The sequence below is a fragment of the Schistocerca gregaria genome, chromosome 3 (genome assembly GCF_023897955.1).
Source record: "Schistocerca gregaria isolate iqSchGreg1 chromosome 3, iqSchGreg1.2, whole genome shotgun sequence".
Classification (NCBI taxonomy): Eukaryota; Metazoa; Arthropoda; class Insecta; order Orthoptera; family Acrididae; genus Schistocerca; species Schistocerca gregaria.
Window position 1 is genome coordinate 597382411 of NC_064922.1, and position 12813 is coordinate 597395223.

Below are 12813 nucleotides of genomic sequence, written 5' to 3' on the forward strand. Positions count from 1 at the left end.
TCTAGTCCAGTCCTGTCACGGCTTATCCTACCTCATCATGGGTCAGGCAATCTGTGAAAGCAGCCATGTCATATATCCACCCTGCTGCAAATGCTACACAGCTTTTTAAGTTGGTATGCCCGCCAACCAGCTGTCCACCAGGATGAACGGCCATCGCCAAACAGCTGCTATGAACAAAGTTGACCACCAGGTGATACACCATGCAGCTGAGCACAACATGCTCCATTTCAATGGCCGCTTCGCAACCTGTGTCATATGGATCCTTCCCTCCACCACCAGCTTCTCTGAACTAAGCAGATGGGGAGTTACACTTACAACACATTATCTGCCACTGTGATCATCATTGCCTCATCTCAGATAACCTACTATCCACAAACCCTCCACCCATCAGTTTCTCCTTCCTCTGTCCTGTCACCCTCTCCCAATTCACCTCCCCAATCACCTTCAGTGCTCCTACAGTTATGCATCACATGCATAGCCTGTATGCCTGCCATCCCTCCCTCCCTTGCTCCTAGCCAGCAAACTGGCTGTCTTGCTCAAATCCACTAGCCACCAACTTCCCTTTCCATCTACCCCCGTCACAGCCAAGCCAATCCACCAGTCAAAATGTAGCCTTGCCAGTGTTAGTTCAGCGGACACTGTGTAGGTGCATAAGAGCAAGAGTGTGCGCAAGTGCGACTTCGGAGGACAGAGCCAAAAGAGCCATAGCTGTACTCTCTATGGGCCCAGACCATGAAAATACCATCAATGAATTAAGAAATGAAGTAGGTTAGGGTGCTGAACTAATATCAAAGATTCCTGCATGAAGCTCATAAACAGATTGGCTTAAGATGGCACCAAGCAAGGGCCTATAGTAGTTCCATTGTTTTGTTCATAGATTTTCCCTTCGGAGAAGAAATTATTATGAGTGGGCTGTGATTTTGTCAAATGGATTACTGAGGAGGTGATGAGAGAAGGGGCTACCTACATTCTTTTCTCTCAAAAACAGATTTGTTAACTAATATATTAAAACCTCAGATCCCCAATCACTGTTGTGTTCCCAAAACACTCCCCGTCTGTAAGCAATCTTAATTCAGTTGAAAATCTTTTCTACACTGTACAAGATTAGCTATAATTCGTATTTTGCAATGAATTTTAGTTTGTTCCTTGCCCACACATGTTTCATGTAACTGTTTCAAGCACCTTCAGCATCTACACAAGAAATTGTAATTATTATAATTATACATGTGTCTATAACTACTTCATAACAATATTTTTAATTCCAGTCTATTGTTGCATAATGTGTCATGAAAATGATTACTGGTGCCATTCAAAATTTGACATTTTTAGATCAATTGTAGTTTTGGAGCACCCCATCAGTTCTGTGTGTTGTGTGTAGCTGCTATATGGAAGCTGCACATAGCACATATAACTGAGGGAGTGCTCAATTACAATTGATCTGAAGATGTCTGAAATTTGAAGAGAAGTGGTCATCAATATTAAGATAAACGTGACAACAGACTGCAATAAAAATATTGGAATAATAATCGGTTGTCGTGGATGTATATATATTCACTTGACACCATGTCAAGCTCTCATATAAATACTTTGCTTGGATACATAGCGTTTCATATCAGTGGTTCCACTGGTGAAATTACCACTGGAAATAACAATTTTACCTGAAAGTGTTTGTTATAAGGCATTAAATATGGAAACCAGAGTCAAAATAAAGCAGTTAATCTTATTCACAAGATAAACAATATGGAATTTGCAACAGTGAAAGAATGGGTGTACATAACAATATGAAAATCTTTTTATTTTTAGAACTCTATTTTTCAATTATTGTAAACCACTATTACCTTGTGTCTTTACCCATAATTTTTGTGCAAAGCAGAATAGGCTGAAATTGTCCAGGATCTCTACAGGCACATCATTTTGCACCGACAACTGTCATTTACCTATACTGACAAAAGAAGACTGTGTCCAAAACCAAGAGATTGGGGTCACTGCCTTCGTTGCAGTAGGACCTGGGTTCCATTCTTCATACCTTCTCAGATTTTTTCTGAGGAAAGGAGCTCAAGCACAGGGTCCACACAGCCTCATGATGCCACATGAGGAGCTGCTTGAATAAAGAAGCAGTGACATCAGCAGGATTCATTTGCTGGCAATAACAACAACAGGGATAGGGGACATACTGACCACATTTCCCAGGCTCATAGTTCACTCCTTGTATTGCTATAGAGGCAACATCTGATAAGATGGGACTGTCTCACGGCCTAATTTGTGAGTGGTGTTTACATTTTACCATACATGTATACTTTTATTCTCATTTCAGTAGCATCTCCTAAAGTTGCAGATTGATAAGCCTTCAGAATCATCCTCCCACACATCTAAATGGTACACCACAAAATCAGTCACCTGTTGTGGTTTCCTCTTCATCCTTCCCCCTCTCAGCCATCTGCCACCCCCCCCCCCCCCCCAAAAAAAAAAAAAAAAACCATCATCTTTCATTACTACTTGCTTCTCCTCAATTTTTGTAGCTACTCTGTAGCCAGTTAACTGCTTACAGTGTACAGTTGGTGTTCTAGAAGTTGAAATTGTAACAGTTTATTTTCACTCACGCTGATTTCCTGCAATCTCAACTCTACTGTAATGGGAATTTTTAGTAAATTTTCTTTCCTACAGCATTTACAACTTCTTATTTAGCTTTTCCTTTTACAAAAATTTTTTCCTCCTCCAAGTGAAATAGTCAGAAGACCACTTTATACACAATTTCACTTTTTTTATTGCACTATATTCACTTTTGCTTTTAGTAACTGACTTTTTCCACTGAACAATTCTTGACTCATGTATGATGATACAGCTAAAAGGAACTGCAGTTTTCTATAACTGAAATCCATCTTTTCCTCTAAAGGTAGGCAGAGATGCTGAAGCTCATTTTATTTCTTTAATATGTAATACACAAATACTAAAAACCGGCCAGGATTTCACAGATCCAGAAATAAAATCCCTATGAGCTAGATTTGAGTGTTCTATTAAGTAGCAACTATACTAAAATATGTATGCAAAGCACATGTAGGTATGGAAATAAACATTTAAAAGTTCTACAAAAAACGAAAACCATTTCCAAATCTTAGTGATCTGATGTTTGGAATACTGTTTAGCAGTTCAAATTTAGAAACGTTCAATACTGGAAAAGTGCAAGTTTCATGAAAATTTATCGGATTTCCTATTTCAATTAGCAACATAAATTTGAAATTAGTAATTATATAAATAACTCACCCCAAAAAGAACAGCAGAATGGCCGTAACGTGGCTGTGGAACATTCTTGCTGTCCATGTGATGTGTTTCCCACACATTACCTTTAAAAACCATGTTGTATTAACTGACAAATTGCATCAACACAATAAAATCTTAGACATAAGTAACACATACTGGACATACTGGATTGAAGGCAGAGCTCTTCGGAACACTATGTGAAGTCCTGTAATACCTTTTATATAGTTACAATTGTTCATAAGTGTGTTTCAAAACATTCTTTGGAAATTACAATATATCCCTCACAGCATATGACAAAGAGAAATGGGTCAGTGACAGGTATTTAACATACTTCCACCACTTTGTGAGAAAAGTGAACTTTACCAACTGAACTGCCAAAATGAGCAAGCCGACCTATTCATGGGCCATCTACAGGAATCCTGCCTAAACACCAAGAATCCTAAAGCCCTCATCTGGTTCATATTCATTCACGACATCTTCGTGAACTGGATCAAGGGTAAGGTCACCCTATCCACATTCCTCCAGAACATCAACAACTTCTCCCCAATTTGCTTCACCTGATCCTACTCACCCCAACAAGCCACCTTCCTGGATGTTGACCTCCACCTCAAAGATAGCTACTTCAGTGCCTCTGTCCATACCAAACCTACTAACCACCAGCAATACTTCCACTTCGACAGCTGCCACCCCATTCCATACCAAGAAGACCCCTCCATTCAACTTAGCCACCCATGGTCGTTGCATCTGCAGTGGCGAGCAGAACCACTCGAAATATACCAAGGGTCTCACTGAAGCCTTCACAGACCGTAATGATCCTCCCAAACCTGTAAAAAAACAAATCTCCCATGCCTTATCTTTCCAATCTTCCACCACATACGAAAGTCACACCTCTCAGCCATAGAGGAGCATTCCCTTCACAACTCAGTACTACCCACGACTGGAGCAACTGTATTACATTCTCCACCAAAGTTTGACTACCTCTTGTGCCCTTAAATGAGAAATGTCCTGCCCACTATCCTTCCAACACCTCCCACAGTGGTATTCTGCCATCCACAGAACCTACACAATTACTTGTCCAGCCCTACACAACACAACCTCACAACACCTTACCTCATGGCTCACACCCCCAGAAACAGACCTGGCTTAAACATTCTGTCAACAGGTCTCCCCCCCCCCCCCCCCCCAAAGCGATATAGAAGTCATGACTGTTGAGATTCAGTCACACATGGTGACATCAGTGCATAAACACCAAATGCTGAGTTCAAGTTCATGGAATACCCTAATTTTCAATCCCAGTCAATAAAGCTGGTCGCAGGTGACTTCAAAAGCTATAGCACATCTGGGTGATACCTGGAGACTAAAAAGAATGAATAAAATCTTGTAGAATGGGCTTGACAGATGGGGTTGATGTTAATACATGCTCCTTCAACAGTGGGAGATGACGCGGACAGTATAACCCACACAACATATTTGTGAGTGATCATATTGCCCAGCAGGTAAAGAAGGAAGTTTTGGGACCATTCCTTCTCACTCAGCATCAACCAGTTGGGTTGATTTGGGGGAAGAGACCAAACAGTGAGGTCATTGGTCTCATCAGATTAGAGAAGGATGGGAAAGGAAGTCAGCCTTGCCCTGTCAAAGGAACCATCCTGGCATTTGCCTGAAGCGATTTAGGGAAATCTTGGAAAACCTAAATCAGGGTGGCTGGACGCGGGATTGAACCATTGTCCTCCTGAATGCATTGACCAGTGATCTGCACTGTGGCAGCAGTGGTGAAGTCAGATACTGCTCAATTTAAAAGACAATTCAATTTAAAAGACAATTCAATTTAAAAGACAATTCAATTTAAAAGACAATTCAATTTAAAAGACAATTCAATTTAAAAGACAATTCAATTTAAAAGACAATTCAATTTAAAAGACAATTCAATTTAAAAGACAATTCAATTTAAAAGACAATTCAATTTAAAAGACAATTCAATTTAAAAGACAATTCAATTTAAAAGACAATTCAATTTAAAAGACAATTCAATTTAAAAGACAATTCAATTTAAAAGACAATTCAATTTAAAAGACAATTCAATTTAAAAGACAATTCAATTTAAAAGACAATTCAATTTAAAAGACAATTCAATTTAAAAGACAATTCAATTTAAAAGACAATTCAATTTAAAAGACAATTCAATTTAAAAGACAATTCAATTTAAAAGACAATTCAATTTTAAGCAAGCGCAGTGGGAGAAGTTCAACCGTGAAATCAATAAACAAGTCGTAAAGCTTGAGCCAAACTCAGAGATGCATGATAGGTTTATCAAATTGGTTAGAATCATCCCTCATAGATATATTCCTAGGGGATGCAGAACCTCTTCCATCCCTAGACTCAATAACGATTCAAGATTTCTCCTCCAGAAATACAAACACCTATTTGAAGCTGACCCAATCTCTGAAGAAACAACTCGTGACGTTATTTTGTTTTGTTATTTGTTTTTTGTTTTAGTTTGTTATCTATATAACAGTACAGACTTAATGTTGCACATGAACTGGCATGAATAAAACACACAATACAGAGTATATCAAAAAGAATCATCTGATTTAAAAAATCATTAGTATTGTGTTATTTGAGATATGTGCGTGAACAATGTACTGTTGGAAAGAGCAAACTCTCGAGATTTATATTGTTCCCGCCAGATAGCAGCAGTGTGCACCCACTTCAGTTTTCATAAAAATGGTGTCAGGACAACAGAATGTGGTTTGTGTTCTATGTTTTGCTCAGTGCAGGTCAGTATTGACTGGTCAGCATGACTTTCATACTAGGTTTGCTGTGGATCCACCTACAGCACAGAGCATTAGACGATGGCATGAACAATTCCAAGAAACAGGTTGTTTGGAATCGCTGGGCCATCCCTGAGTGTCTGACAAAAGACGTGAAACACATCCATCATAGTTTCATCCGCAGAAATTAGTTCACTGTGGCGCACGATGCTCAACATGCCCCCATGTCCGGCTGGTGTGTGTTACATCGATGTTTACACATGAAACCATAAAAAACTCAGCTACTACAAACTCTTCATGAAGGTGACAAACAACAATGTGTAAAGTTCTGTAATTTCATTCTTGGCAAGACAGTTTTCTTCCACACTTTGTGTTTACTGACGAGGCAACATCCCACTCAAATGGAAAGGTGAGAATATGGGGTATTGAACAACCACACAAAGTTGTACAACATGAGAGGGACTCTCCAAAATCTAGTGTGTTTTGTGCAGTTTCACAGGAAAAATGTATGGTCCATTTTCCTTTGCTGAGATTGCTGTTACAGGAAGCATGTATCACAATATACTTGAGAACTTACTTTTCCCACAGTTAGAGACTGATTTCAATGACTTCATTTACCAACAGGATGAGGCACCACCACACTGGCATCGGGAGGTGAGGGAATTCTTAAATCTAGGGATTACTGAACGATGGACTGGTTGCACTGGACCAGATGTTGTTGTTGTTGTTGTTGTTGTGGTCTTCAGTCCTGAGACTGGTTTCATGCAGCTCTCCATGCCACTCTATCCTGTGCAAGCCTCTTCATCTCCCAGTACCTACTGCAACCTACATCCTTCTGAATCTGCTTAGAGTATTCATCTCTTGGTCTCCCTCTACGGTTTTTGCCCTCCACGCTGCCCTCCAATACTAAATTAGTGATCCCTTGATGCCTCAGAACATGTCCTACCAACCGATCCCTTCTTCTCATCAAGCTGTGCCACAAACTTCTCTTCTCCCCAATCGTATTCAATACCTCCTCGTTAGTTATGTGATCTACCCATCTAATCTTCAGCATTCTTCTGTAGCACCACATTTCGAAAGCTATTCTCTTCTTGTCCAAACTATTTATTGTCCATGTTGCACTTCCATACATAGCTACACTCCATACAAATACTTTCAGAAATGACTTCCTGACACTTCAATCTATACTCGATGTCAACAAACTTCTCTTCTTCAGAAACACTTTCCTTGCCATTGCCAGTCTACATTTTATATCCTCTCTACTTCGACCATCATCAGTTACTTTGCTCCCCAAATAGCAAAACTCCTTTACTACTTTAAGTGTCTCATTTCCTAATCTAATTCCCTCAGCATCACCCGACTTAATTAGACTACCTTCCATTATCCTCGTTTTGCTTTTGCTGATGTTCATCTTATACCCTCCTTTCAAGACACTGTCCATTCCGTTCAACTGCTCTTCCAAGTCCTTTGCTGTCTCTGACAGAATTACAATGTCATCGGCGAACCTCAAAAGTTTTTATTTCTTCTCCCCGGATTTTAATACCTACTCTGAATTTTTCTTTTGTTTCCTTTACTGCTTGCTCAATATAAAGATTGAATAACATCGGGGAGAGGCTACAACCCTGTCTTACTCCCTTCCCAACAACTGCTTCCCTTTCATGTCCCTCGACTCTTATAACTGCCATCTGGTTTCTATACAAAATGTAAATAGCCTTTCGCTCCCTGTATTTTACCCCTGCCACCTTTAGAATTTGAAAGAGAGTATTCCAGTCAACATTGTCAAAAGCTTTCTCTAAGTCTACAAATGCTAGAAATGTAGGTTTGCCTTTCCTTAATCTTTCTTCTAAAATAAGTCGTTAGGTCAGTATTGCCTCACGTGTTCCAGTATTTCTACGGAATCCAAACTGATCTTCCCCGAGGTCGGCTTCTACTAGTTTTTCCATTCGTCTGTAAAGAATGTGTGTTAGTATTTTGCAGCTGTGGCTTATTAGACTGATTGTTCGGTAATTTTCACATCTGTCAACACCTACTTTCTTTGGGATTGGAATTATTATGTTCTTCTTGAAGTCTGAGGGTATTTCGCCTGTTTCATACACCTTGCTCACCAGACGGTAGAGTTTTGTCAGGACTGGCTCTCCCAAGGCCGTCAGTAGTTCCAATGGAATGTTGTCTACTCCGGGGGCCTTGGTTCGACTCAGGTCTTTCAATGCTCTGTCAAACTCGTTACGCAGTATCGCATCTCCCATCTCATCCTCATGCACATCCTCCTCCATTTCCATAATATTGTCCTCAAGTACATTGTCCTTGTATAGATCCTCTATATACTCTTTCCACCTTTCTGCTTTCCCTTCTTTGCTTAGAACTGAGTTGCCATCTTGATGTTCATACAAGTGGGTCTCTTATCTCCAAAGGTCTCTTTAATTTTCTTGTAGGCAGTATCTATCTTACCCCTAGTGAGATAATCCTCTACATCCTTATATTTGTCCTTTAGCCATTCCTGCTTAGCCATTTTGCACTTCCTGTCGATCTCATTTTTGAGACGTTTGTATTCCTTTTTGCCTGCTTCATTTACTGCATTTTTATATTTTCTCCTTTCATCAATTAAATTTAATATTTCTTCTGTTACCCAAAGATTTCTACTAGCCCTCATCTTTTTACCTACTTGATCCTCCGCTGCCTTCACTACTTCATCCCTCAAAGCTACCCATTCATCTTCTACTGTATTTCTTTCCCCCATTCCTGTCAATTGTTCCCTTATGCTCTCCCTGAAACTCTGTACAACCTCTTGTTCTTCCAGTTTATCCAGGTCCCATCTCCTTAAATTCCCACCTTTTTGCAGTTTCTTCAGTTTTAATCTACAGATCATAACCAATAGATTGTGGTCAGAGTCCACATCTGCCCCTGGAAATGTCTTACAATTTAAAACTATCTGATACCTTTTAGTATCTCCAGGGTTCTTCCATGTGTACAACCTTCTTTCATGATTCTTAAACCAAGTGTTAGCTATGATTCAGTTGTGCTCTGTGAAAAATTCTACAGATGATTCAGCCTTATATTACAGGCCTCCGTGGTCACTGTACCTGACTGTATGTTATTATTTTTTGATTATCCCCAAGCAAACTGAAATGCAACTCAGGATTAACAGGGGTGAAGCTTTCCGAACCAAGGTGTACACATTGCGAACTGGCTGTCAGGGTCTGAAGAAGTCCTTCCTGGTCCTCTCCAAGGTTCGTCTTCCCCAGTTCCCAGAAGGCAATTGTAGGTGGGTGTTCTGCTGTGGTGCGTCTCATTATCATGATGTGAGGCCTCTTGCTGGTTCTCTCTCAACCATGTATGCTTGCAGTTCATACGCTGATATCTTAGGTGTAAGACAGTTTGGCTTATGCCACAGTTCATCATTACTTACTGTATTATAGACTGCTGCATTTCCAAACGCATTCCTGTCTTGGTCTGTAACACTTTTGTAATGGCACACTCCCAGACGAAGTGATCTGGGGTATCGAATGCTTCACATTCGCTGTCCTACTTTTAGTACGCAGCTGGGATATGGACCATGTCCCGACAGGTAGTGTATTGTTCCCCTGGTCGAAAGGAAGTACGTCATTCTTGTTCTTTCTTCTACATTCAGAAGAACTGGTGAGTCTTCCTCCCAGTTTCTGCCCTGTCCCAGATTTTCTGCCATTCTCTATCAATGCATGCTATTATTTCCTTATCTGATAGAGCCCTTGTGCCCAGTATCTTCTTTACTTATCATATTCACACTTTTTGAGCCAATGTTTGTGCACCTCTCTTTCTTACTGCTATGTCTAGAGCAGCAAGCCTAACATCACCAGCAACACCTCAGCCGGTGTTGTTCTGTACGCACCTCAGGCGCAGGTGTACACTTCTCTGTGCTCACCATAGAGTTTGCACTGTCCTTACCTTTCTGGCACTGTGAGGCCAAATGCTCAACTCATGGCTCACAAAAGCGAGTAAAACTGCACTGTGGCACATTCTTACTGCACTTAGTGGCAGTTGAAAACTACTTTGACCAATTGCCAAATTATTTAGAATTTTAATGTCTCTCAGGCAGACGATTTCTACTTGTATGTGGAAGTTTTGCTTTTCGGCGATGTTAATTCCAAGGTATCTACACACATTTTTCTTCTCACAGGCTGGTCACTTATTCCGATAGTGGGACTTCTTGTTGTTGATAATATTCCCTTTAGTTACATATAGACTGTTTTGTACGCTGCTGTCATTAGTTTGTTTTCCATGCACTTTTTTTTTTAGACTAATGATATTCGAGATTTTACAGATTCTGGGCACCCAACCCTGCAGATGACATTCGACCCAACCGTGTAGACAACATTCATTTAATAACATTGTTATATATGGCACAATTTGGTACACTAGCTGATGTAACACTTCTGCCAGTATTCTATCAGGCTCTGATGCTTTCTTCTTCTGTAAGTTCATTATTGCCAGTCTCACTTCCTGCTAAGTGAATGGAATCACAACACTGTTATTCACATGCTGTTACAGTAATTCAGAGCAAAGGTGCTGATGGAACACTCTGTCGTCTGGCAACAAAGTTCTAGTAGGTACCAGACTGATGTTTCCCAGTCTGGTGTCATTGTGCCATCGGATCTTCTCAGAGTTGATAAAATAGTAGGTGATTGAACCTTATTTGCTGCAAGTTTGTATGGAAAACCCTAAACATCTTTTACCATTTGGTTCTTAATGTACGTTCCCTTTTTCTAATCGCCTGGTGTAGTTGTTTGACTGTTCAATAGAAAATCTGCTTTCTTTGTCATTCTGTTTCCCCTACAGATCTTTGGTAGTATCTCCTCACCTGCCTTGCTTTACATCCTAAGGACTGTAGGGGGACTTCAGAGAATTTTTAACCCTTTTGACTTCCTAAAGAACACTGGGATTGCCTTGTCTTGGGCCACTTGCAGCGCTCACACCAATCCGTCTGCTTTGGCATCAACATCAAATTCACTTCCTTCAGTGGTTGTATCTTGAACTCTACATTTAAAAGCTCCCAATTCACTCAGTGTAAACTGTATAGTCGCTCAGGCTGGATGTTAGTGTCTAAATCATAATCTGCATTTGCAATTGTGAAGTAAATGAGATTATGGTCAGTTGTTGTTAAGCCCATCATAGACCTTCCAGTTGGCAATGTGGTCACTGACTTTCGAGTTTGCGAAGGTGATACCTGTATTTGCTGTTGCAACTGTCTGATTTTGGAAAGCAGGTGGGTTCAAGTGGTCTACTCGTGATATGAAGGTCAAGTTATTGTATAGTATTGAAGGCAAAGTCCTCTTTTGTTTGTTACTCTGCTATGACACAATCTTGATTTTGTGTTAGCAGCCATTACGAAAATGTGTGTGTCATGTCAATCCAGAATTGCTGCAGTTTTTAAGTTTGCTATGTGTGGCTGAATGTCCTGCCTGCATTGAAAATAATGATTAGCTATGTAAAATCTTCCTAAGGCAGTCATTATTTCGATTGTCACAGTGTGTCCATCACAGAACTGATGTACCTATGTCACTGTTATCTCTTTATCTGACACCTCAATCACACCTATTGGATGTTGACCTGATGTTATGATCTGTGCTTTAATTGGCATGTGGCGTAATACCCCGTTTCTGGAATACGGCTCCCTGTATACATAGTATTTGTACATCCAACCCCTCTAACATTTTCCTGAGGTTTTGCAACTTGAACAGCCAAGGAACTATTGAATGCTATATTAGCAATAAGAAGAGAGAAATGGTGTGGTATAGTGACACAACTACTTGTGAAACAGGACAGCCATAAGGCGTGGAACCTGCCTGAAGAAACTTAACAGTGACCGCACAGGTTCTTCTCCAAGTTTATTTGATGTAAACCTGAGCAAACTGCACATCACCTACAGTTAAATGATAAAATTAAAAGAAGAACTGCAGACAGGAGGCTTCAAAGAAATACTGATGAGGAAGATTACAGTGGTGCTCCTTCACCATGGAAGACCTGGAAGCAACTTTGCAATATATGAAGAACAATAAAGCTGCAGGCCTAGATGATCTAAGACCAGAGCAAATTAAAATGTTTGGGTCAGTAACAAAGCAACAAATCTTAAATTTAATTAACATCTGCATTTCAAAATTACAGATCCCTACAATCTGGCACAAAGCCACTGTTGTAGAACTTCTGAAGCCTGGAAAGGAACCAACTGACTCTAAAAACTTCTGATCAGTTTCTATGCTTTGCCAACTGTACAAAGTCCTGGAAAGGCTGACCCTCAATCGCACCTCACAACATGTTGATAAGAACCTTATGAATGAACAGTCAGGTTTCTGCCAAGGAAGGTCATGCTGTGGTCAAATATTCAATCTGACTCAGTCTATAGAAGATGGATAAAAAAGAGAATAAGTCACAAGAGTGGCATTCATCTGTCAGCATTGTATGACATCAACCACAAGAAGTTGATTAGAAAGGTATATTCAGTTACAAAAAATTACTAATTAACATCCATCAGCCACTGTTTGCTGCAAAACAGGAGGCTTTTTTGTCACTCTGCAAAACAGGAAGGGCTGATGGAGGTCCTTGAAGAATGGTCTCCCTCAAGGTAATGTATTGGCACCCTTGCTGTACAGCATCTATACTAACGACGAACCAATCAACCCTCATTATTTATGCAGATGACACAGCAACTGCAGCTCATGGCAAAATAGGAAGTGGAAATGAAGCTGACAGTAGCCCTCGATGATCCCGGCAAGTATGATGATGATAACCAGCTGAAGCCAAATCCCAGAAA

General features: G+C 40.2%; 1 protein-coding gene across 1 annotated transcript in view; it reads right to left on the reverse strand.

Annotated features, from left to right (window-relative positions):
- LOC126355900 (attractin-like protein 1) overlaps positions 1-12813 on the reverse strand; it is a 278201-nt gene that overhangs the window by 203247 nt on the left and 62141 nt on the right. The window contains exon 6 of the mRNA XM_050006409.1: positions 3262-3341. Within this exon, the coding sequence (XP_049862366.1) occupies positions 3262-3341 (80 nt within the window). The remainder of the gene's footprint in view (positions 1-3261; positions 3342-12813) is intronic.